The sequence below is a fragment of the Sebastes fasciatus genome, chromosome 20, assembly GCF_043250625.1.
Source record: "Sebastes fasciatus isolate fSebFas1 chromosome 20, fSebFas1.pri, whole genome shotgun sequence".
Lineage (NCBI taxonomy): Eukaryota > Metazoa > Chordata > Actinopteri > Perciformes > Sebastidae > Sebastes > Sebastes fasciatus.
In genome coordinates, this window is record NC_133814.1 from 13,341,648 (window position 1) to 13,363,985 (window position 22,338).

General features: G+C 41.8%; 3 protein-coding genes across 3 annotated transcripts in view; 2 read left to right on the forward strand and 1 right to left on the reverse strand.

The window, feature by feature from the left end:
* The first annotated feature begins 999 nt into the window (after window positions 1-999).
* Window positions 1,000-5,108, forward strand: aldoab (aldolase a, fructose-bisphosphate, b). Its single transcript, XM_074619955.1, has 7 exons — window positions 1,000-1,149; window positions 2,303-2,421; window positions 2,696-2,962; window positions 3,046-3,206; window positions 3,950-4,208; window positions 4,319-4,518; window positions 4,657-5,108. The coding sequence occupies exons 2-7, from the start codon at window positions 2,310-2,312 to the stop codon at window positions 4,747-4,749; spliced, it is 1,092 nt and encodes a 363-aa protein (XP_074476056.1). The 5' UTR covers window positions 1,000-1,149; window positions 2,303-2,309; the 3' UTR covers window positions 4,750-5,108.
* A 602-nt stretch (window positions 5,109-5,710) lies between these two features.
* The window catches only part of LOC141758834 (uncharacterized), a 91,506-nt gene continuing 74,878 nt past the window's right edge, over window positions 5,711-22,338 (forward strand). The window contains exon 1 of the mRNA XM_074620577.1: window positions 5,711-5,951. Within this exon, the coding sequence (XP_074476678.1) occupies window positions 5,909-5,951 (43 nt within the window). The 5' untranslated portion in view covers window positions 5,711-5,908. The remainder of the gene's footprint in view (window positions 5,952-22,338) is intronic.
* On the reverse strand, window positions 6,615-20,416 carry LOC141758835 (chymotrypsin-like protease CTRL-1). The gene is made up of 6 exons (XM_074620580.1): window positions 20,182-20,416; window positions 17,457-17,471; window positions 17,145-17,319; window positions 13,018-13,286; window positions 12,473-12,618; window positions 6,615-12,177 (listed from the first exon to the last, which is right to left on the reverse strand). Exons 1-6 carry the CDS (start codon window positions 20,234-20,236, stop codon window positions 11,824-11,826), a joined length of 1,014 nt encoding a protein of 337 aa, XP_074476681.1. The 5' UTR covers window positions 20,237-20,416; the 3' UTR covers window positions 6,615-11,823.

A 22,338-nucleotide genomic window follows, 5' to 3' on the forward strand; every position in this document is an offset into this window, starting at 1 on the left:
CACTGCTCTCTCTCAGTGCAAAAAACACTAATAATTTCTGAAAGCTGCCTGCCTGATAGTTGATAAACCAAGTGATGGTGTTTATTCTGAGCCCTTTATCGCATCTCTGCATGTTAGTTCATTCCGCCCACAGCCTCTGTTCAGGAAGTGAACCTCTTTTCTTGCCACTTCTCAAAAAAAGATAAAATGTGATTATTGTCAGCAGCCCAACCCAAAGCCAGATGCTCTGACTATGTCGATGGTGCAAAATTTCACATCCTTTCAAAATGTGTGACTTTTGCTTTGTTTCTAGCGACCCATCCGAAAATGAAACAGGCATAAAGTGCCGTGCAGCTCGACGGCGTGCATGTGCAACCTTTGCCAAGCTCGCCAGTTGACCCTTTTCCTGCCGAGCAAAGATGATCGCGAAAGGTCGCCAAAAGGTCAAGTATCAGCGCACTTGTTGCTGGACCTGGATCTGATTTCTAAGGGCAGGTTAGCAATGTTGTCACATGCTCTCCCAAGCCTCTGTGTGTGAGTGTGCATGTGTGTGCTATTAGTACATACTGCACGCATATAAGTTATCTTCCTCCACGTACACCCTTTGAAATGACCTCTGGGTGCTGAGATGCTCCTCTCACTTGAGACAGCACATTTTGTAATAACTGCACTTGAATAGTGTGTGAAATCTACACTTCTGTATTCATTGCAGCATGCATCGATAAACTACCATGTACAGGATGTGCATGGAAGATCATTTTGCTTGAGGAGAATGTAGGGAACATCAAAGTGAGGCTAATTCGTCATTCTTTATCAAATATTTCTGGGTAATATTTTCTATCTACCTGCGGAGTCATATATACTTTCACACATTTCCCCTATTCTTCCCATCCTAACTGTCCCCGACGCTGTTGCTTTCTCTGCCATTCACTGAAACACTCTTTGCCCTTTCACTGGCTGCTCACCACCACGCTACTCCGGCCCCAGTCTCCCTGAATGTCACGGGCCATCTCTGGTTGCGTCCTGTTCTTTTTATAGCCCGGCAGCTGAAATGTGAGGGGTCACAATGGGAGGATAAATACAAGGGCCAAGCGGGCTGGAGAGTGTCGCAGACGAAAGCCGGATCTTCTACCTCCCTCTCTCTTCTCAGCACTCCTCCTAACCTCAAAGGTAAAAGAACATTTGACGACAACTACGAGATAAATACCTTACTTTTAATTTACTTTTTTGTGCTACATGTTGAATATTTTGTTCCTATAAAGCATGAAGTGAAACACTTAATTGCTACATACTAATGGCTCAACTATTGCTACAGCTCAAGTGTGTGGTTCCTGTGTAAACCAGAGTGTCACATCTAACCCACAGATGTATTTCCTCTTGCTTACATCTGATACACTAAAACAGACTGAAATCTCTCAGCATTTTCAATAACACACTCACTATTCTCACTATATGTGCACATTTAGTATTGTTACCACACCAATCGTTATTACTGAGCAGTTTAGCTCATCTGTCATCAGTGCAACTGGTTGTTGCTACAACCACTTCATGATCTGATGAAAAGTTTCCACTGCATTGTTTCTGAGCGGCCACTTGTGACTCACTAGTTCTCATTTAAAACTGTCTAAATTTGTACACGCTTGTTTCTTAATCTGTCTGTATCCTGTAGAATGCATGACTTCTTCTCTCTTATGTAACGCTTTCTTGCTGAGCCTTAGTGCTTTCATTGCCTTGCAGTACTGTGTATATTTAGTCCAGCCAATTGATAGTGGAGGCACAGACAGGTGGGAGGGAGGGAGGTGTGGGATAGAAGAGCAGGGAGGAGGAATGGGGAGGGAAGGGGGAAGAGAAAGGTCAGGGATAAGAGGCTAGAAAATGGAATAGGTCATCCGCATGCCTGATATGAGTTTTTCAAGGGTGGTCAGATACGTGAAGGGTGGGGCAGAAGAGGGGTGGAGGGCTCTCTGACACTGGATCCCCTGTGCCGCTGCGTATTGTGCCTGCATGGGGAACAGCACATAAAGAGCTTTATGGTACTAGAGCAGTTATAGCTGCAACAACTGCAGTCACACGGCTGTGGCGTCAGCTGGTCGGATTTTTAAAATAACAAGACAGGAAAACGTCAAACCACGTAGACAGGCTCATTTCACCACTTCCTTCACACAGAAAGTTTTGTTCTTCTTTCATCGAGCAGTTTCCCATGCATTCACGAGAAGAACCACAAAATGTCAAGCTTTGCAGCTTGTATTTCGTTGAACTTTTCCCCTTGTGTCTTGCCTATTAGCCAACTGAATATTTCCTTCATCCTTTGTCTTCCTCCTAGAGTCAGGATGCCTCACGCATACCCCTTCCTCACTCCTGAGCAGAAGAAGGAGCTCAGCGATATTGCTCACAAGATTGTCGCTACCGGCAAGGGAATCCTCGCCGCAGACGAGTCCACCGGTAAAGAATTTCAAGAAAATTTGCTTTTTTATAGTAAAAATAATGGCCAACATTCATATGAAAATGCAAGTGTAATAGAATGGCCTGCCAGCAGCCTATAAAGCACACTACAGAGCTGGCATGTGTATATGTGATAAGGAAGTTATGTTGGCTAGGTTATGACTGGCTTGAATGTACATTCCTCAGAAGTAACACTTTCCTCAAACAAACGCTCAACAAACACCACAGATGCATCCAGTTTTCATCTATCTTCTTGTGTCTCCACAACCTTTAGGCAGCGTGGCCAAGCGCTTCCAGAGCATCAACGCTGAGAACACTGAGGAGAACAGGAGGCTGTACCGCCAGCTCCTCTTCACCGCTGACGACCGCGTCAAGCCATGCATCGGCGGCGTCATCCTCTTCCATGAGACCATGTACCAGAAGACCGACGACGGCAAGCTCTTCACCCAGTACCTCAAAGAGAGAGACATGGTGGTGGGCATCAAGGTCGACAAAGGTGTCGTGCCCCTGGCCGGAACCAACGGCGAGACAACCACCCAGGGTGAGCGAAGAACAGATCTAAGACACAAAGAGATCTTTTAATACCTTTGTCTATAACTCATCCGGTGTCTCCCTCTTTCACAGGTCTCGATGGACTGTATGAGCGCTGCGCCCAGTACAAGAAGGATGGTGCTGACTTTGCCAAGTGGCGCTGTGTGCTGAAGATCACCCCCACCACTCCCTCAAGACTGGCCATCATTGAGAACGCCAATGTCCTGGCCCGTTACGCCAGCATCTGCCAGATGGTAAGAAACAGACAGACAGAGGCTGAAATCAGTGGGGAGTCTTGACAGGTTTTCCACGTAATTTTAAAAGCTTCATGACAAGTATATAAAGTTACCAGTAGAAAAGAACAATAGTCTGTTTGCTTCAGGTTATATTTACATGTCAGCTCAAACACCAACTAAATAACGTTAAAGGATTTGTCCACATTAATTACATGCACTTACAAGCAGCTTCGGTGCTGTTTTTTTGTTCTGTATGACGTGCATTTAATGTCACCACCCTGTCACTTGCTTCCTGCATGGGGTTTTTCAGTGGCACAAATATGACATGTTATTTATAACGTTTGCTCTTTCAAAACCCCAAAACAAGCAACCAAATGTAAATGCTTCTGTAATGTTGAAAGAAATGTTTTTCTCTCTGTTATGTTGGCGTAGCAATTCCACTATATTGCAGATAATGCCAATTCTTTTTCGTCATATTAGTGTTATCTATTTAAATTGAGAGATGAAAGTAGCCGTTTTAACCTCTGACCAAGTCTTTAACATTGGAGTAGACTTATAAAGTGTCAGTTTTGGAAAGTCTCTGTAGCAACTTCAAATTGACAAAACAATTAAATAAAACCTCCTCAAATCTAGACCCAGTTTAGGAACCACTAAAACATATACAGTATATCCCCACTGTGGTTCTTATTTCTCCCCTATCAACTTGCCTTTGACATCCTCCCGCAAGTCATTTTGACTCCTTTTATCTCTGCCGTCCTCAGCACGGCATCGTCCCCATCATTGAGCCTGAGATTCTCCCCGATGGCGACCATGACCTGAAGCGTTGCCAGTACGTGACTGAGAAGGTCCTGGCTTCCGTCTACAAGGCCCTGTCCGACCACCACGTCTACCTGGAGGGCACCCTGCTCAAGCCCAACATGGTTACCCCCGGACACTCCTGCTCACACAAATACAGCAACCAGGAGATTGCCATGGCAACTGTTACTGCCCTGCGTCGCACCGTGCCCCCTGCAGTCCCTGGTGAGCTGGATGCACACAGTAGTCTCTTGCAGACACAATATAGTCTGCATGACATTCATTCAAATGTCTAGAGAAGTGCATTGCTAAACTCTCACGCTCTTCCTGTACAGGCATTACCTTCCTGTCCGGTGGTCAGAGTGAGGAGGAGGCCTCCATCAATCTGAACGCCATGAACCAGTGCCCTCTGCACAGACCATGGGCCCTGACCTTCTCTTACGGCCGTGCCCTGCAGGCCTCTGCCCTGAAAGCCTGGTGCGGCAAGAAGGAGAATGGAAAGGCGTGCCAGGAAGAGTTCATCAAGAGAGCTCTGGTATGTGTGAAAATAAAAATGCCTATATATAGTGTTGTGTTATGCAGATGCTGCTTCAGAGAACTGTATGGATTGGAAGCATCAAACTTCAGTACTGTATTATGCATTCATTAATACTGTCCTTTTTGTCTGTTACAGGCTAACAACCAGGCCTGCCAGGGCAAATATGCTGCTTCTGGAGCCAGCTCTGCTGGTGGAGAGTCACTGTTTGTGGCCAACCATGCTTATTAAGCATGGACACTCACCATCTCCCTTTCCACCTTCTTCTCACCATAACTACGCCACCATGGAAAAGGCCATGTCCTCGTAGGCACCACCTACGCAACTGCTAGTGAACAACAGCACTTTAATAGCATCTTGGTAGAAAGTGAAGGAGAAAAGCATCAGTTTGGGGTTGTTGCTGCAGCCAGGAGATTCTGGAAACAAGTTCTGCCTCCATTCCCGTACTTTTTCTTTTTAAACTCCTTTTTTTAAGGTGAAGATTCCCATATTGTTTTTACACAACTTGTACTATTTTTTTCCTTGGTCTGATTCCACCAAGTGCAGTATGTGATTTAAACTGATACCACGGAATAAAGTATTTACCCTAACATGTTGCTTTACTTCCTTTTTGAGTCTTTGCACAACATTATTTTTATGTTCACCTGCAAACAACAGTCAGAAGATGCAGCCGATAATATTACTGTGACAGAGGAAAATATATAAAAAACAATCAATAAGAGATAAGTTATTTTTTTTCCTAGCCAAGACAAGACTAGATAACATGTGTATTTGGGCCACATTGAGGAAAAAAATAAATAAATCTAAGATTGCGAGAATAAAGTTAATATGAGAATAAAGTCACAGGTTTACGAGAAAAAAGTCGTAGTATTATGAAAATAAAATCATAATATTATAAAGTAGTAATTTTATGTGTTATTTAAGAGGGGAAATAGAGTCATTGACACCTATGGGATTGTTACAATCTAATTTCATTGTACTACACAATGACAATAAAGGGCTTGAATCTCGAATCTTGAATCTTGAATCTTGAATCTTGCTTAGCAGTGGTGTTCTCACCACTTAACCACTTGAACGCTACACTATGGTGTAAATCCGAGCTGACGAGGTTCATTTGAACGCACCATAATTGGTAATTGGTTGCCATGGGAGACGGGAGGGAAAGAAGGAGAAAGAGGGCTGGGTCGACATAATGGAGGTGAAATAGCAGTAGATTAAGACAACAACACGAACTTTTCTCTGTTTAATCTCGGTTAATTCGCTTTAGCGTTGGTGTTAGTGCTGTGTGTTTAGCCGAAGCCTGAGTAATGCTGGATTCAAGGTCAGACAGACCCCCACAGTGAAGGGAAACGCTGTGTGTGTCCTCTGATGAAGACACCTGTTTGTTCAGATGCTACAAGGTCGGATAATTTCACCAGGACTGACACAGAACTGTGAGTTTGACCTTTTTTTTGCTCTGTTGAGGATAATGATGAGGGTGGTTGTCTATAAATAATATAACTGTCATGGTCTAGCTGTGCCAGAACATTGAACTTTTTCTGTTTGTTATAAGTTAAGATTGTCTTATGTTCCTCCTTTGGGTTTATTAGTTCTGTTATTGTGATTTTGGTTTCTTTTATATTCTTTCATTCCAGTGTTTCCTGTTGTATTTTGTAATTCACTCCTCCTGTGTCTTGTCTGGTTTTACTTCCTACCTTTGTTTGTTTTCCCGCCTTTGTTGATTGTCTGCCCCGCCCTGATTGGTTCCACCTGTGTTTAATCACCCTCTTGTATTTAAGCTTGTGTGTTCCCCTCTGTCTTTGTCAGTTCGTTAGTGATGGCGAGCTTAAGCTTCATGAAGCATTGAAGTTCATTTCTCGAAGCTTCATGTGCACGAAACCACCTGGTGGTCAAAGAGTGTAAAACAGGCAGATATGATCTCAACCATGTGATAAGATAAGATAAGATATTCCTTTATTAGTCACGCAGTGGGGAAATGTGCAGTGTACAGCAGCAAAGGGGATAGTGCAAAAAAAAACAAGAAGCATCAGCTAACACAGTAAAAAAAAAAGAGCTAAACAAAGTGTAACAAAATATGAACCATTTAAATAGAAGGAAGTATAAAAATAGGAGCAGTATATACAGTATTGGCCATAACGGACGATTAACAAAACTGCACAAGTGGAAAATGATGTTGCACATTGAGAATGAATGAAATTCCACCTGAAAATATCAGGTTATTGTCAGTTTTTGGTGTGTAAGTGGTCTACTGGGAGCAGTGCTGGTTGTGGTCTACTGGGACCACAGATCTGTGATATACTGTATTTTGCGCCAGTAAAGGCTGTTGGGAATGACTATAAACAGTGATAAAAATATAAATTACCATGTAATCCATTTATATCTATGTCTATTTTCTAGTAAGTATATTATGAGTATATAACATACATGTATAATAAACTAATTGTTTTATGAGTAATGCATCTTACGTGTGTAAACCAATCCTTTGGTCAATAATTGTATTGTAGTGTAGTGTAATATAATGTAATAATGGCAGGAGGGGTAATATTAGTGTTCTGTGTCACTTCTGGAAAGTGGCATTGGTTGAACCAGTCAAGATCTGAATCACTTCCTGAACCAGTCACGCGGTATGGCTGGGCAGCGAGGCTTCGGACGTCATCAATGACGTAATTGGTCTAAAACTATACAAGCCTCGGTACGCGCATCACGGAAAACTTCCTAGATTATTCAAAACACGCTCCGAAGCCTCGGCACAGCACGTAACATCACTACAGTTCGTTTGTCGCTCCAGCCTTGTCTACCTTGTCCCCCGGTTTGCTCGTCACTCCCTCCTTGATCCTAGTGTTCCTCGTGTCTTCTGGTTGGTCATTTTGGTTTTGTTCTCAGTTTGGTTTTTCTGCCTGTTGGTTTTCGTTGTTTGGATACTTCCGCTTCATTTATTAAAGCTTGCTTTTATTTAAATTTACCTTTCTTCCTGGTAACTCTGCATTTGGGTCCACCCTTTAAACTCACACCCTGACACTAACGTTATTTGTGCCGAGTTTGCTGTAGGGAAATAGTGGTAAAAAAGGGTGAGAAGTAACGTTAGAGAAAGAAACCTGGGAGGATTTAAAGTGGAAATGAAGCAGTCAACCAAGTTAAGCTGGTTTACTGAATGGATTTCCACTCTAATGATCAATTTATATTCTAATCATGACAAATGTAAGCATTTAAAAGAAAAAAAGAGGCTCCGTTTTATCTATTGGTGGCAAGAGCGCCGCCATGTTGCAGTACTCTGGCGTGTGATGTCACCAGGTTGGTTAGCTCTTAGAGACCAGGAAAGACGGAGACTGAGGAGACACAGGACAGAAGACAACAAAAGGGGGGACACTATTGTATTGTTCCTGGATGTAAAGATGAATTTTACACTGTGTTGTCCTTGGTTTTGCATTGTGCAACTTAGCCGAGCCAACGAAACGAGTGACGTCACTCGGCACAGTATTGCAACATGGCAGCGCCCTTGCCACGAAAAATAAGAGTTTTTTATTCTTTTAAATGCTGACATTTGTCATGTTTGTTATATAATTGTTCATTGGAGTGGAAATCAATTTAGTGAACCAGCTTAATAACTGAGTTGGACTTTCTGTGTTTTTGCTCTGTTGAGGATAATGAGGAGGGGGAGCATCTAGTTAAGTAATCTAACGTTATTTGAGCCGAGTTTGCTGTAGGGAAATAGTGGTAAAAAGGGTGAGGAGTAACGTTAGAGAAAGAAACCTGGGAGGATTTAAAGTGGAAATGAAGCAGTCAACCAAGTTAAGCTGGTTTACTGAATGGATTTCCACTCTAATGATCAATTTATATTCTAATCATGACAAATGTAAGCATTTAAAAGAAAAAAAGAGGCTCCGTTTTATCTATTGGTGGCAAGAGCGCCGCCATGTTGCAGTACTCTGGCGTGTGATGTCACCAGGTTGGTTAGCTCTTAGAGACCAGGAAAGACGGAGACTGAGGAGACACAGGACAGAAGACAACAAAAGGGGGGGACACTATTGTATTGTTCCTGGATGTAAAGATGAATTTTACACTGTGTTGTCCTTGGTTTTGCATTGTGCAACTTAGCCGAGCCAACGAAACGAGTGACGTCACTCGGCACAGTATTGCAACATGGCAGCGCCCTTGCCACGAAAAATAAGAGTTTTTTATTCTTTTAAATGCTGACATTTGTCATGTTTGTTATATAATTGTTCATTGGAGTGGAAATCAATTTAGTGAACCAGCTTAATAACTGAGTTGGACTTTCTGTGTTTTTGCTCTGTTGAGGATAATGAGGAGGGGGAGCATCTAGTTAAGTAATCTAACGTTATTTGAGCCGAGTTTGCTGTAGGGAAATAGTGGTAAAAAGGGTGAGGAGTAACGTTAGAGAAAGAAACCTGGGAGGATTTAAAGTGGAAATGAAGAGGTCAACCAAGTTAAGCTGGTTTACTGAATGGATTTCCATTCGAATTAACAATTTATATAACAAACATGACAAATGTAAGCACTTAAAAGAAAAAAAAGAGGCTCCATTTTATCTATTGTCGCAAGAGCTCCGCCATGTTGCAGTACTCTGGCGTGTCACCAGGTTGGTTGGCTCTGAGACACCAAGGCCTATGGAAAGGAGGCTGGGTCACGGGCAGACATGGGTCTTGAGGTATGAGGTATAACACATGCACAGTGTACCTGAAGCTGTGGTCGTGCGTTGCGATTAGCTCAATTTCGGCGAGTGCAGACCAGATTTGACTGCGCACGTGTTACACCCCCAAAGATATGACGCGTGACCCAGCCCCCTTTCTATAGGCCTTGTTAGGGACCAGGAAAGATGAAAGACTGAGGCGACACAGGACAGAAGAAAACAAAAGGGGGGACACTATTGTATTGTTCCTGGATGTAAAGATGAGTTTTACACTGTGTTGTCCTTGGTTTTAACATAGTAAAACTCATCTTCACATCCAGGAACAATACAATATTGTCCCCCTTTTAGTTTTCTTCCGCCTTGTCTCCTCAGTCTCCGTCTTTCACAGTCTCTACCGTTGCATCTGTGTAACTCAGCCGAGCCAACCAAACGAGTGACGTCACAGGCTAGAGTACTGCAACATGGCAGCGCCCTTGCCATGAAAAATAAAACGGAGCTTTTTTTTCTTTTAAATGCTGACATTTGTTTCATGTTTGTTATATAATTGTTTCTTTGGAGTGGAAATCAATTTAGTAAACCAGTTTAATTTGTGTGTGGTAATATTTTGGTATCAGCTAATTCAGTTTTACATATTGTTTTCAGGCAGATTTTCTAATTTTAATAGAGATACTGTGTTGTATCGTACCCACAGAAATATTTATATGAATGTACCAAAGGAAGAGACCGCTTGTAGCAGACTGAGCAATGTTTACTAGTTCAACTGCAATATCCTGTATACAACAACAACATATACAATGTTACAGCTCCACCTAGTGGTAACTCCAGTAATACAACACAATACATGACATCACCCTTTCTTTGGATTATTTTTTAAGTATATGACTCAGTTATTCAATACTAAACTACTATATCCTTAACTCTACTCAGTTTCTACCCTTCCTTAAACAGTCTCTGCCATTATTCTCAATGCTCTACCAAAATGTGAAGTTTTTTCACTGTTGTGACAAGCCGCTCCTCTGAGTTTTGTAAGCTTTTTATTCATTTTTAATATTTCTTTAAACCGTTTAACTGATAGCTTTAATCGATCAAAATTTTGAATGTCAGTTAAACGGTTAATTATTAATGTTCCTAGTTGATTTATGTGTGATAGGTGATGTAGGTGATGACCTTGCAGGTAAGTGTCTTTCTTGGTTCTCATTTTGTTCCGGTCCTGTTCCTGCTGGCTAATATCCATTCTCCACTAGTTGAATCAGGTACACACCGTAAGAGCTACAGAGAAAACTAACAAAATGATGATAATATGTATTAATGTGATACACCAGTAATGTTATACTTTTACTCCATCACAGTTATCTGATGTCTGTAGTTTGGTCACTAAGTACTGCATAGATTTTAAACAAGATTTAATGGTAAGATCATAAAATACTGTATGATGCATTGTTACAGATTGAAATTTACAACGTCTTAGATTGGTGAGACTTAACACCGTAAGGACCAGCCTCTATGCAGGACTTTTACATGTAATTGGGTATTTTATATCAAAGACCTGAATATTTGTTTCATGCCAAGTCATTCATTATTTTTTCAGTATTACCAATACCACCAGTGCCAATTCAGACTAAATCCATTTCTTTTCTTTAGTTTTAGATCTAGATTTTAGATTTAGTTTTATATTTCAACCCATTTGTGACTGATGGAGAAAAACAGAGCATGCGTGAGTAGTTGTTTTAATAAGTGCATTGTGGTGTAACTGATAACATGAATGGCTTTATACCATTATTTATGGAAATGAGAAATCATTTCAAAGAAGATGTATGCGTTAAATGAAGTTTGTGTTACATTAAAATAGGCCAATAAGAAAGAACTATGTGCAATCCAAAAAACATTTAAACTAGGGATGCTCATTTTGAAAAATGTTCTTAACCGATTATTAACCGTTAACCGAAAAGATTTGTGCCTCGCATGCAGCGGTGTACCAGCTGCCAGAGCACAACAGATATCCGTTGACAGGAGTCCCCAGTTCACCCGTCCGGGAGCATTAACTTAGCAGCCACGATGCTGCGTGTAGTGTCGCGGACATGCAGCCACTTTCCGTATGTGTGTGTTGGCGGTGAGTGTGAGGTTGTTGGTGACGTTAAAGCTGTGAACGTAGGTGTAGCAGTGTGTGTACAGTTTATTTGTCGGTGAATAAATGCTACGAAACTACAACTCCTACGCTCAAGCGAGCTGGAGCTGTTCTTTTAATACATCCATGGAGAGACCGGAGCCAACTTACTGTATCCTGTAACTCCAGCTCCGCCTGTTAAGGTGGGCTGTTAAGATGGACCAGCTTTTCTCCTTAAAGAGACGAGCCGCTCCTCTGAGCCGCTCAGCTTTTGAATTAATTATTAACATTTTTTTTAACTGATAGCGTTAATCGGTTAAAATGCTTAATGTCGGTTAACTGTTAAACGGTTCATTATTGACATCCCTAATTTAAACCATGAGACAAAACCATGTTCCAAAGCTACAGGGTGGTGACATTTTCACCACACAAACTCTGCTACAATCTTGTGATGTTATACGTATAAGTATAATCTTTGTAGACTGATTTAAAAGACTAATATAACCTAACACAACAGAAGAAGAAATTTAGAAGTTGTTAGCTCAAAACTGTGCTATGGAGCTACAGTGTGCTGCAGGAACACCGTCACTAAGCTGACAACAAATGTAAGCTCAGTTGCAACAGTTGATGCTATGGAATTTGTTGTGGTAGTTGTATTTGGAGCTATTGTGGTCCCATTTAACCTGGAACACACAAAGCTGTTGTCTGGATCGGTGCCACTGGAGGTGAATGTCACAAACCTAACATTCGCTCCCGCCACTTGATCCGTGATCCAAGTCTGGAATTCAGACAATCGGGCATAGACCTCAGGGAAACCAGGCAGGGCACAAGGTACTCCAAAACTGGTAATGCCAGCCTGGATCCACCGCGGGCCTTGTTTGCATTGCAAAGGTCCTCCGGAGTCCCCCTGAAAGAGGAGAGACAAACAGTTAATTAATCCTGCTGGTAGCATGCACAGAATAAGACTGGAGTAACCTTACATAGCCTAAAACATTCTCACTGACAATAACATTTTAATAGCAACAATTTAAAAGCTTACATTATAGTGCTGAAATTGGTAAAGAAGGATGTAAGACGAGAGATAGTATTTCAACTGCATGTGTGAGTATGCAAGAGTTTCTTTTGAGAGTGTCAAGAAAGAAAAACAAATCAAAAACAGCTACTTCAAATATTACAACAATGGATTGATTTTTTTTTTTCACCTGGCATGCTCCTTTGTTGTCTCGTCCCGCACACACCATTTCATCAGTGAGTATATCTTCATATTCGCGGGAGCTGCAACGACACTGATTTTGTCCAACGACAGGAATCTGAACCTCCTGCAGGGCGTCAAAGGCTACTAATGGCTCTGTGGGAGAGACAGAGTATGAAATCATAAGGAACACTATTTCTTTTCATTCTTTTGCAGTTTTAAAGAGATTTGTTTTGGTGGTGGTGGCGGCTTTTTTCTCATCAAATAACTTTTGTTGATTGATGATTTTTTTTTTTGTGTGCTCGTTCATGTGACAGTGCACCATGTACCTGAAAATACGATTGAAAAAGAGTGTGGGTAGAGGATTAACTGTCACGAAACGAGACAAAGACTCTACAGCCATGCTAGCAGCTCTGTAAGGCTGTACCAGGCACAGCAGTGCTTTGAGTTAAATGTTAATGTCAGTATGCTAACATGCTCACAATGACTATGCAAACATGTTGATGTTTAGCAGGTACTGTGTTTACTATCTTGAGTTAGCATGCCAATACTCACCATCCCTGCTAAGTCTGCCCCAACCAGTGGTCCAGCAGGGGGTGGAGTTGTGAAACTGGCTGGTGTTACTTGCCAGGCAGACAGGTCTGATGAAGTCAGTGAAAGTGACAGGGGTGCTGAGCTTCATTAGGGCAATGTCGTTGTTAAACAAGGTGTTGTTGTAGTCAGGATGGCGGATGATCTGGGACACGGTGCGATTCACCTCATTATCATTAGGGCCAGACTGAGTCTCTCTGCCCAAGTACAGAAGCCAATTACGAGTAGAGTTCCTGGATAAAAGAATAAATCGATAAAATACTCATTATAAAGACTAACTAACAGGTTGCATCAAGTTTTGTCTGCTGGTGTATCAGTAAATTTTACTTCATCAATTAAGTAAAGGCAGAGGTACCAGCAAGGTTAATAGGATGGTAGTGAGACCAGCTATGTTGTATGATTTGGAGGCAGTGGTGCTGACCAAAAGACAGGATGCGGAGCTGGAGGTGGCAGAGTTGAAGATGCTAAGATGTTCGTTGGGAGTGACGAGAATGGATAGGATTAGGAATGAGTACATTAGAGGGACAGCTCAGGTTAGACGGTTTGGATCCAAAGCAAGAGAGGCGAGATTGAGATGGTTTGGACATGTACAAAGAAGATATGCGGGGTATATAAGGAGAAGGATGCTGAAGATGGAGCTGCCAGGCAAGAGGAAAAGAGGAAGGCCCAAGTGGAGGTTTATAGATGTGTTGAGGGAGGACATGCAGATGATCCGCTGTGGTGACCCCTAACCGGAGCAGCCGAAAGAAGAAGAAGAAGAATTAAGTAAAGGCAGACAAATGTTAGAAAAGCAAGAGTCTGACCCATACCATTCTGACTGTATACTCCCATTTCCCAAGAAAGGAAAGAACTAGACTCAACATAAGAAACCCAGAGGACCTGTTTCAGAATGCAGGTTTAACCTCTTAACAATCCGCCGGCCCGCCGGCAGTATAAATGTGTTATTGCATACTGGGGTCCCTACACAGCCTTGGAATTGCATGAATTGGGTATGACTGGAAAGTTGTCACTCTTGTGGATTCAATGAGACCACTTGTAGTCAAGTGTGATGTTAGTCCCCATAGTAAACATTTCATTGTAATTTGACAATTCTTTGAAACTTGACTTCACTGTATAAAATTAGATGTTGTGACTTCTAGGATAATGAAACTTTACAACCACAAACTAGAGACCTAGGGCATTCAGAGGATGTATGTCTGTCATAGGTATATTCACAATAAGGGGGTTTCTGAGCAGTTTCCAAAACAGAAGTGCTCACCATCCAATCACCAAAAAATGCAATTCTGTGTCAAAAGCTTTTCTTTCCACATCACAGCTTGACCTTTTTCTATGGTGTTTCTCAAGGTCTTGGTGTCTTAATGTGGTATTTTGAAGGTATTTTTTTGATATTGTTTTTATCAATTCAGAAGGTTAAAGGGAAATTTGTCAAGTATTTAATACTGTTATCAACATGGTAGTGGACAAATATGCTTACTTTATATAAATGTATGTATATGAGTAGAGAGAGTAGAGAGATAGTGATTTCGGATTGAGAGGACGCTGGGGTGTATGTCGCCGCTTCTCATTCCCGTAGCAAAACTTTGCTTTTGTGTAAATCTGTGCCCATATTCACTGCATGTAGGAATAAGTTAACATTATAAGTTGTCTCTACACTTCACTCTCTGGTGTTGCTAACTGTTCGAAGATTGTGCACATTTGGCTCTGTGTGCTCACCTTCTCCACTGATCAGCTGTTAACATTAGCTGTTAGCCGCCGGTCAGCTGTTAGCTCCGCCGACCAAGCGATCCATCGGCGCTATCAACATACTGTGGATTATCCAACGTCAGTCTGCTTCTCACGTCTGGACATATCCATGCCACGACTCCAGGACTACCCACATTCTGTTCTAGCTACACTGTTTGCTGCTGCTGCGGTCCGAGGCTGGGAGCCACCTCCACGGATTGCGGCTCCAGGAATTAGCCGGCGTTCCACTGTTGCAGACATGGTGTTCTTCAAATACTCAACAACGCAACTCCTGGACCTCTTTTGTCACTTCACTCCAAACTGCATCGCTGACATTAAATCCCTCGGACTTCTACGTCGCCCCCGTTATGTCCATAGAGCGTCCCGGTGCAAGTTTGTTTACTCAGATCATGGTATTCCCTCCGTACTGTCCGACAGGCGCTCCAACACGCAGCTACGACGTCATCACAACAAACCACACGTGTGCACCCTGAACAATCTGAGGCCCCTGGTTTGTGTCATTCCCTCCACACCGCCTGCCCCAGCATTCACAAACAACAGTGCAACATTTATGCTGCAGAATGCTCGCTCACTTAACATAAAGCACTACTCATCCATGATATCATCACTGGCAGGAAAATTGACTTTCTCTGCCTAACTGAGACTTGGCAAAATCAGTAGGATTTCATGGAACTTAATCAAGCCACTCCCCCTGGATATGTCTACATACAGAAGCCTCGCTCCATGGGTCGTGGCGGCAGGCTGGCTGTTATACATCGAGCTGACATCCTGGTTAAAGAACTCCCACTACCCAATGTCACCTCGTTTGAGTATGTCACTTTCTCTCTGGTTGGGTCTACACAGCTCCAGGTTGTCCTCATCTACCGCCCCCCTAAAGCCTCTACTACCTTCACGTCTGAGCTGTCTGAGCTTCTCACCTCTGTCTGCTCCATGTCTCCATCTACACTCCTGCTCGGTGACTTCAATATTCATGTGGACTCCACCAGCTGCTTGTTTGCCACTGAATTCTTGTCACTGTTGGACTGCTTCAACATCACACAGCATGTTAAAGGCCCCACCCACACTAAAGGCCACACGCTGGATCTGGTGTGCTCCGCTGGCACAATTCCCTCCCATCTGCAGTGCCTGGACCTTGCTGTTTCAGACCATCTCGCTGTTCTTCGCACTGTTCCCGTCACCCTGCCCAGGCAGCGCACAAAACGTACCATCTCATACAGGAACATCAAGACAGTGAGTACACCAGCTCTAAACGACCTGATAGCGACCCATCTGGCCTCAGATCCCCACGACACCTCTGCTGATGGGCTGGTTGCCCACTACAACGCCACTGTATACGGCAGCCTTGACTCCCTTGCCCCCCTCAAAACCCGGACTGTCTCCTACACCCGTCCCGCCCCCTGGTTCACCACTGAACTTCGCACCCAAAAGACCACCGGCCGTCAACTGGAGAGGCTCTATAAAAGATCTGTCCCTGTCTCCGGAAATCACCATCTGACTCCGTGGCAGAAACCCTAATCCATGCTTTCGTCACCTCCCGTTTGGACTGCTGCTATGGAGTTCTGTCCGTGATTCCCAGCAAAGCAGTTGTTGTGTTTATTTATGTCTATGTTAAGCGACCTTTGGTTTCTTGAAAGGCGCTATATAAATCCAAGTTATTATTATTATTATTATATATTTATTATTGGAAATCAATTAGCAACAGAAAACAAGGACAAATATTGTCCAGAAATCCTATCATATAAAAAACCCTGCTCAAATCATAACATGGCAAGCCCAACAGGCAACAACAGCTGTCAGTGTGCTGACTTGACTATGACTTGCCCCAAATTGCTTGGGATTATCATAAAGTGGGTATGTCTGTAAAGGGGAGACTCGTGGGTACCCATAGAACCCATTTTCATTCACATATCTGGAGGTGAGAGGTCAAGGGACCCCTTTTGAAAATGGCTATGACCGTTTTTCCTCGCCAAAATTTAGCATAAGTTTGGTGAGTTTTTTAGCCTCCTGCCAAGCTGATTGGGGAATGTAATCTCTTAACATACCTCACACTACAGGAATATCTAGCAAAATAATCTTTAGAACCATCAAATAATCGGGGCTTTGCTGACGATTGTCGGGAGGGATGAGGCCCAAGATCGGCTCGATAATCGTGTAGTGTGTGCCCGGCATTAGGGATGTACCCCCAATAGGTTATACAGCTGTTACTATTCTTCAAAATAATTACCAAAGACAAATTTCATTAAAGATGGTAAAATGAATGGATGCTCCACTGTATCAAAAGCATAATAGAAATCTGAAAAAGAAAAATGCATTAGGCAACAGACGCAGGTGCTCTGAGTTTCTCTTACGTTACGATGCAGTGGGCTGCTGTGAGTACCCACTGGTTACTGATGAGGGTCCCTCCACAGATGTGTACGCTTCTCGGCGGGAAATGGAGGTGCACGCTGACCTGCCAGGGCCATGACCCGGCTGTGGCATTCACACCACCCACTATTCTTGTGTTCAGAGGTGCCATTCCACAATCTGGCAGAGCATAGACAACTGTATGTCAGTAAAGTAAAGTGAGGCTGATTCGTGTGTGACACTTTAAATGTTTTCCATTTGTAGTTCATCATTGTTACAGTGCATCTCTGCAATATATGACATGTGACTGTGCTTACCCTGAGCCTTTGACCCTGTAGGAAAAAGAGATGAGCATTAGTAGTATAGTAGATATGAGAAACTACAGCCATAAGGTGGCACTAGAGCTCCAGCTGCTTCTTCAACTCCTTATTATGTGTCATATTTTCTTATACACTGTTTCATTTACTTGGTCAGCCAAATGGCTTTAAACATTTTAAGATTGGCCCAAGACTTTTCCAAAGTACTGCACATCATGACAATGTTTGATTTAACCCTTTGATGCGTATGATCATACAAATGTGATCATTTTAGCAAACTAATCTAAACACTGAGGTGATGTACTGTAATATTGAAGTCAGATTGAACTGGGGGAATGCCTGTTTTGCGCATACACTGCAGCTGGTGATAAATGATGGATTTAACCTGTTTGTGCATTGGGTTATCGTTGCAGCTGGGCGGCTTATTAGGCACTTCAACCACAGCACCTCTGCATGCAAGGCACTAATCTTGTCAGTTAACACCCCGTTGCCACAGTGGTATCAACTACAAGTACATGAGCACAGTATCAAACACGATACTGGTATCGGTGCATCCCTACTGTGGAACTTTATTGGATCTCTGTGATGCAAATAACTATAGAGCAGTTCCAGACTTTATGTTTGATGACATCACAAATTTGAGTTTTAGGACTCTAGTTTTTGGACTTGGGAAATAGTTGTTCATGTTTACTAATATTTTTTGTACTGTCTTAGACCATAGGAATATCATGTATGAAATTTGAAAATGGGCGTAGTTCTTCTTTAAGGCTGAGCCTTTGCCGCAGCGGGCCGGGTCCGAGTTTGAGTTGTTTGACCTAACAAATCTAAGCTGGAAGCCCAGACATTGTTTTGTGCACCTCTGAAAGTAACCACTTGACAACACACCTGGCAATGTTTTACAAACATTTCATTATTGATTATTATCACAATTTTAATTGGCATTATTTGATAGCTCTGTACAATACAACAGCCGTGCCATACACCCCGTCTTTATGAAGTTTATATTAAGAGGTGTTTTTAACTGTGTGTAAAAGAAACTGACATTTCAACATAGAAATTTACAATCCAGCACATCTACATCCTTAAAGGTCACATATTATACTCCATTTAAACTAGTTATTATAGGTCTCAGACACCTCCAAACCATGTCTCTGAAGTTTTTTTTTCAAAAAAACAATCAGATCATGCATTCCAGCATGTTTCAGCCCATTTCCAAAAGTGCTGATTTCTGTGTCTAGCCTCTGTCTCCTCCCACTCTGCTCTGATTGGTCAGCGTTTTCTGTCAATCAAACGTCCTCAACAACAGCGTCACCCTCCCCCTCCCTCCCGGAGAAGCTCTCTCTCTCTCTCTCTCTCTCTCTCTCTCTCTCTCTCTGAGAGAGACGAGTGGAGAGAGAGCAGCTAGAATAAAGTTTATAAACCAGAAACTTCACCCAGCGCACGTTACCGGAGGAATCTGATCAGAAATCGGCGACACATGATCAACATCTGCGGTCCAGATTCCAGGTTTTCCTGACGGTTTCTCTCAGGTAAATAATGCTGTTTATAGCTCTGTTAGTTAGCTCAGTGTTTACCTCATGCATCAACTCTGTAAACCGTAAACATACACTCTGTTTTACGTCTGTCTTTACAGATCCATCTGTGAGAAATGACCGACAGAATCATCCCAGAGGAGAGCAGACAGCTGAGAGCAGATGGCTCTGTTTACATGGAGATACAAAGCTAACCCGGTAGCATGTAGCTAACCCGTTAGCATGTAGCTACATGCTAACGGGTTAGCTACATGCTACCGCTATGACACGGTGTGTAAACACAGCGACCATCAGGGTGGAAAATAGAAGATGTGAAACAGTAGTCAGTTCATTATTTCTGCTAAAAGATAAATGTATGGAAGATCAGAGTAATGGTATATTATTTACAGTAGTAGCTGTCTCTGTGTTACCATGACTACAGACCACCGGAGCTTAGCTTACCATAGTTTACCAGAGCTGAAGACTTTCTCCTGTACCATGTTAACATAACTGCAGGTGGGATGATTACAAATGCTGTGAATAATTAATATTGTCATCTGTCTACTCAAATAAAGTTTGACTGTGAAACAGAAATGTGTTGTGTTGCTTACAAGTCACTATTTACTACCTGTATTCTGCTACATGCATGACATCAAATATATATAATATATAAATATCATCTGTTTAAACAGTGTAATTACATAAAGCCTTTGTGAAAGAACATGCTATATTTAGATGATGGGAGTACATGAAGCCTGTTCTGCTGGTTCTTGCAGACTAACTGTAGGAGCTACTTTGCTCAAGTTCGGTTGAGGAGGAGAGACAGTGACGCGCTGTGGGCTGGGGTCAGCTACTGAAGGTTCTCTCTGGTTCGACCAGGAAACCCTCACGTGACTTGCATTCCCTAATGACGTCAGGATACAAGGAAAAAAGCGAATTTTTTTTCTGCACCCATTTCCGGACAAACGGAGGAGGAGAAAAAGAGAGAGGATGGTCTTTTATGATACTATGGTGGCCTGTAGACACACTGGGGACAGATATTGATGTTTAAAAGACATGGAAAAGTGCATTTTGCATAATAGGTGACCTTTAAAAATGACCATAACGTCAGAGCCTCTCTAACACGGTAAACAAAAACTAAACACAAGCTTTAAAAGAGAGAATGTATTGGTTTGAAATAGATAATAAATTGGTAACTCGGTGTAAAAGCTCACCTTGCCCAGTGAGGACGGCACACATCAGGAGTATCAACAGAGTCCAGGCTGCCATGCTGTGCTGTCACTTAATTTTGCCTTCAGTAAGCGCAGAGAGTCTTTCTTGTAATAAGCTTTTGTCTTTGTCACTCCCCAGCCACCCACATGCAATGTTATATATATGGAGTGACCACTCCCTCCATCAATCCTGTTTTTCTTGATAAGTCAGGTGTAGTTTCATTTACTCGGTCACGGAAGCCCAAACCATTAATTATTTTGTCTCCAGATATTTCTATCTGGATACCAATGCATTTATTACTGTAGGCCTACTATCAAATTGCAAGCATAGAAAGAATAGAGTTTACAGTATATGTGGCTTTATTTTCTGTCTTGCCTCACTAATAACCAGCCAGTAGTTGAAGTAACCATCCTATATTCTCCTTGATACTGCCATAAAAGTCTTGGCTATCATATGTAGGAGCGATATAGACTGTGTGCACAATTATTAGGCAAGTTGTATTTTTGAGGATTAATTTTATTATTAAACAACTACAGTGCTCTCGGTTAATCCAAAATGTTAATAAACCTCAAACCTGAATATTTAAGAGTAAAAGTGAGGTCTTGGCTTTCTTAGGAGAATATCTGTGTGCACAATTATTGGGCAACTATTAGTGTGCACAATTATTATGCAACTAAATGAAAAATGAAAATTTTCCCATCTCACTTGTTTATTTTCATCTGTTAAAGTGAGAATAATAAACAAACAACTCAAAATTTACAAATAAACATTTCTGACATTTCTACAAAAAAAAAAATCAGTGACCAATATAGCCACCCTTCTTTTCAATAACAGTCATAAGCCTTCCATTCATGGCGTGTGTCAGTTTCTTGATCTGTTGACGATCAACTTTTTGTGCAGCAGCAACCACAGCCTACCAGACACTGTTCAGAGAGGTGTACTGTAAGGCTGGGGCGATTCGTCGACGTAGTCGATTACGTAAATACGTCGATTTACGTAACGTGCGTCGACGCATTGGATGACGTAATGAAAATGCGCTGCGCCTGGTCCGAGCATGGATTCTGATTCCCCCAGAGAGCAAGAAGCGTAAAAAAAAAACTCTCCCACGTTCATCAAAGGTGTGGGAATACTTCAAACAAAGACCCAACAATCCGGTGCTCTGTAATTTGTGCAGAATGGAGATGGCGTACCACAGCAGTACAAGTGCAATGCACCATCACCTGACAAGAAGGCATCCCCGAGCGCTGCGTGAAGAAGACAGCAGCAACACACCGCTGTAAGTCCCGTTTACTTTTTCATCACCCAGGCATGATATATTAAGATTGTAAAAGCGCGGGCATGTTTCTGTTAGCAGTAGTCATTTAAAGTTTGTTTTTAAAATGTTTCTTCATCACCACCATGTTAAAAGTATTTTATGGATCACTGTTATAGTAACCTAACGTAACGTTACACCATGCGTCATCTAACGTTGTTATTCGGCTGTTTTATATTTTCTGTTTACTTTAACGGCGATGTACAAGTGAGAAAATGGCTTATAGTAACATTACATATTGTTCTACAGTCTGTGACTGTTAGTCTGTAAATAGTTTCAATTATTTCTCTCTTTCTCCACACTGATGCAAAAGTACATGTGCTAGAGTTTATCTTAACTGCATATTATTACAGTGATGAAATAAATCCATGTCCAAACCATTTAAAGTTTTAAGTTAAGTACTTAAGTAAAAATACTGATGAGGATTATTATTATTATTATTAGCCTAATGGCATAACACAACAGTGCTGTGGAAATTAGACCTGTTTTAAAATGTGCCACTATTATCATTATTCTAATGGCTTTCTGTGTCTCTTTTTCAGGATAAGACAAAGCAGAGTGGAGGACTTTTTCCACAAAAAGAACACTGCATTTATTCCTTTTACATGAATTTACAATACAAGCTCTTGTTTTAATTTTATTTTGGAGAAATTGTATGTTGGACTGAAAACAGATTACCAGTAAAGACTAGTATATTTTTTGTTGTGAAATAATGCCATAATAATATTCTTGTTTTATGTATATGTTCATAAGAGACGATATTTGAATAAAGTATTGAAATAATGAGTCAAGTTTTTGATATTTATTTATAAAAAAAAAATTCGAATAATTGATGAATTAGTCGTTA

What these genes read in the sequence shown, in the direction of transcription:
- aldoab (XM_074619955.1), top strand. Translation starts at nt 2,310, where the DNA reads ATGCCTCACGCATACCCCTTCCTCACTCCTGAGCAGAAGAAGGAGCTC. An exon ending in CGCCGCAGACGAGTCCACCG is followed by an intron (nt 2,422 to 2,695) that starts GTAAAGAATTTC and finishes CACAACCTTTAG; the next exon opens with GCAGCGTGGCCAAGCGCTTC. An exon ending in CGGCGAGACAACCACCCAGG is followed by an intron (nt 2,963 to 3,045) that starts GTGAGCGAAGAA and finishes CCTCTTTCACAG; the next exon opens with GTCTCGATGGACTGTATGAG.
- LOC141758835 (XM_074620580.1), bottom strand. Translation starts at nt 20,236, where the DNA reads ATGGCAGCCTGGACTCTGTTGATACTCCTGATGTGTGCCGTCCTCACT. An exon ending in GCAGCCCACTGCATCGTAAC is followed by an intron (nt 13,287 to 17,144) that starts GTAAGAGAAACT and finishes TCTTTTATCCAG; the next exon opens with GAACTCTACTCGTAATTGGC. An exon ending in GGGCAGACTTAGCAGGGATG is followed by an intron (nt 12,619 to 13,017) that starts GTGAGTATTGGC and finishes TCTCTCCCACAG; the next exon opens with AGCCATTAGTAGCCTTTGAC.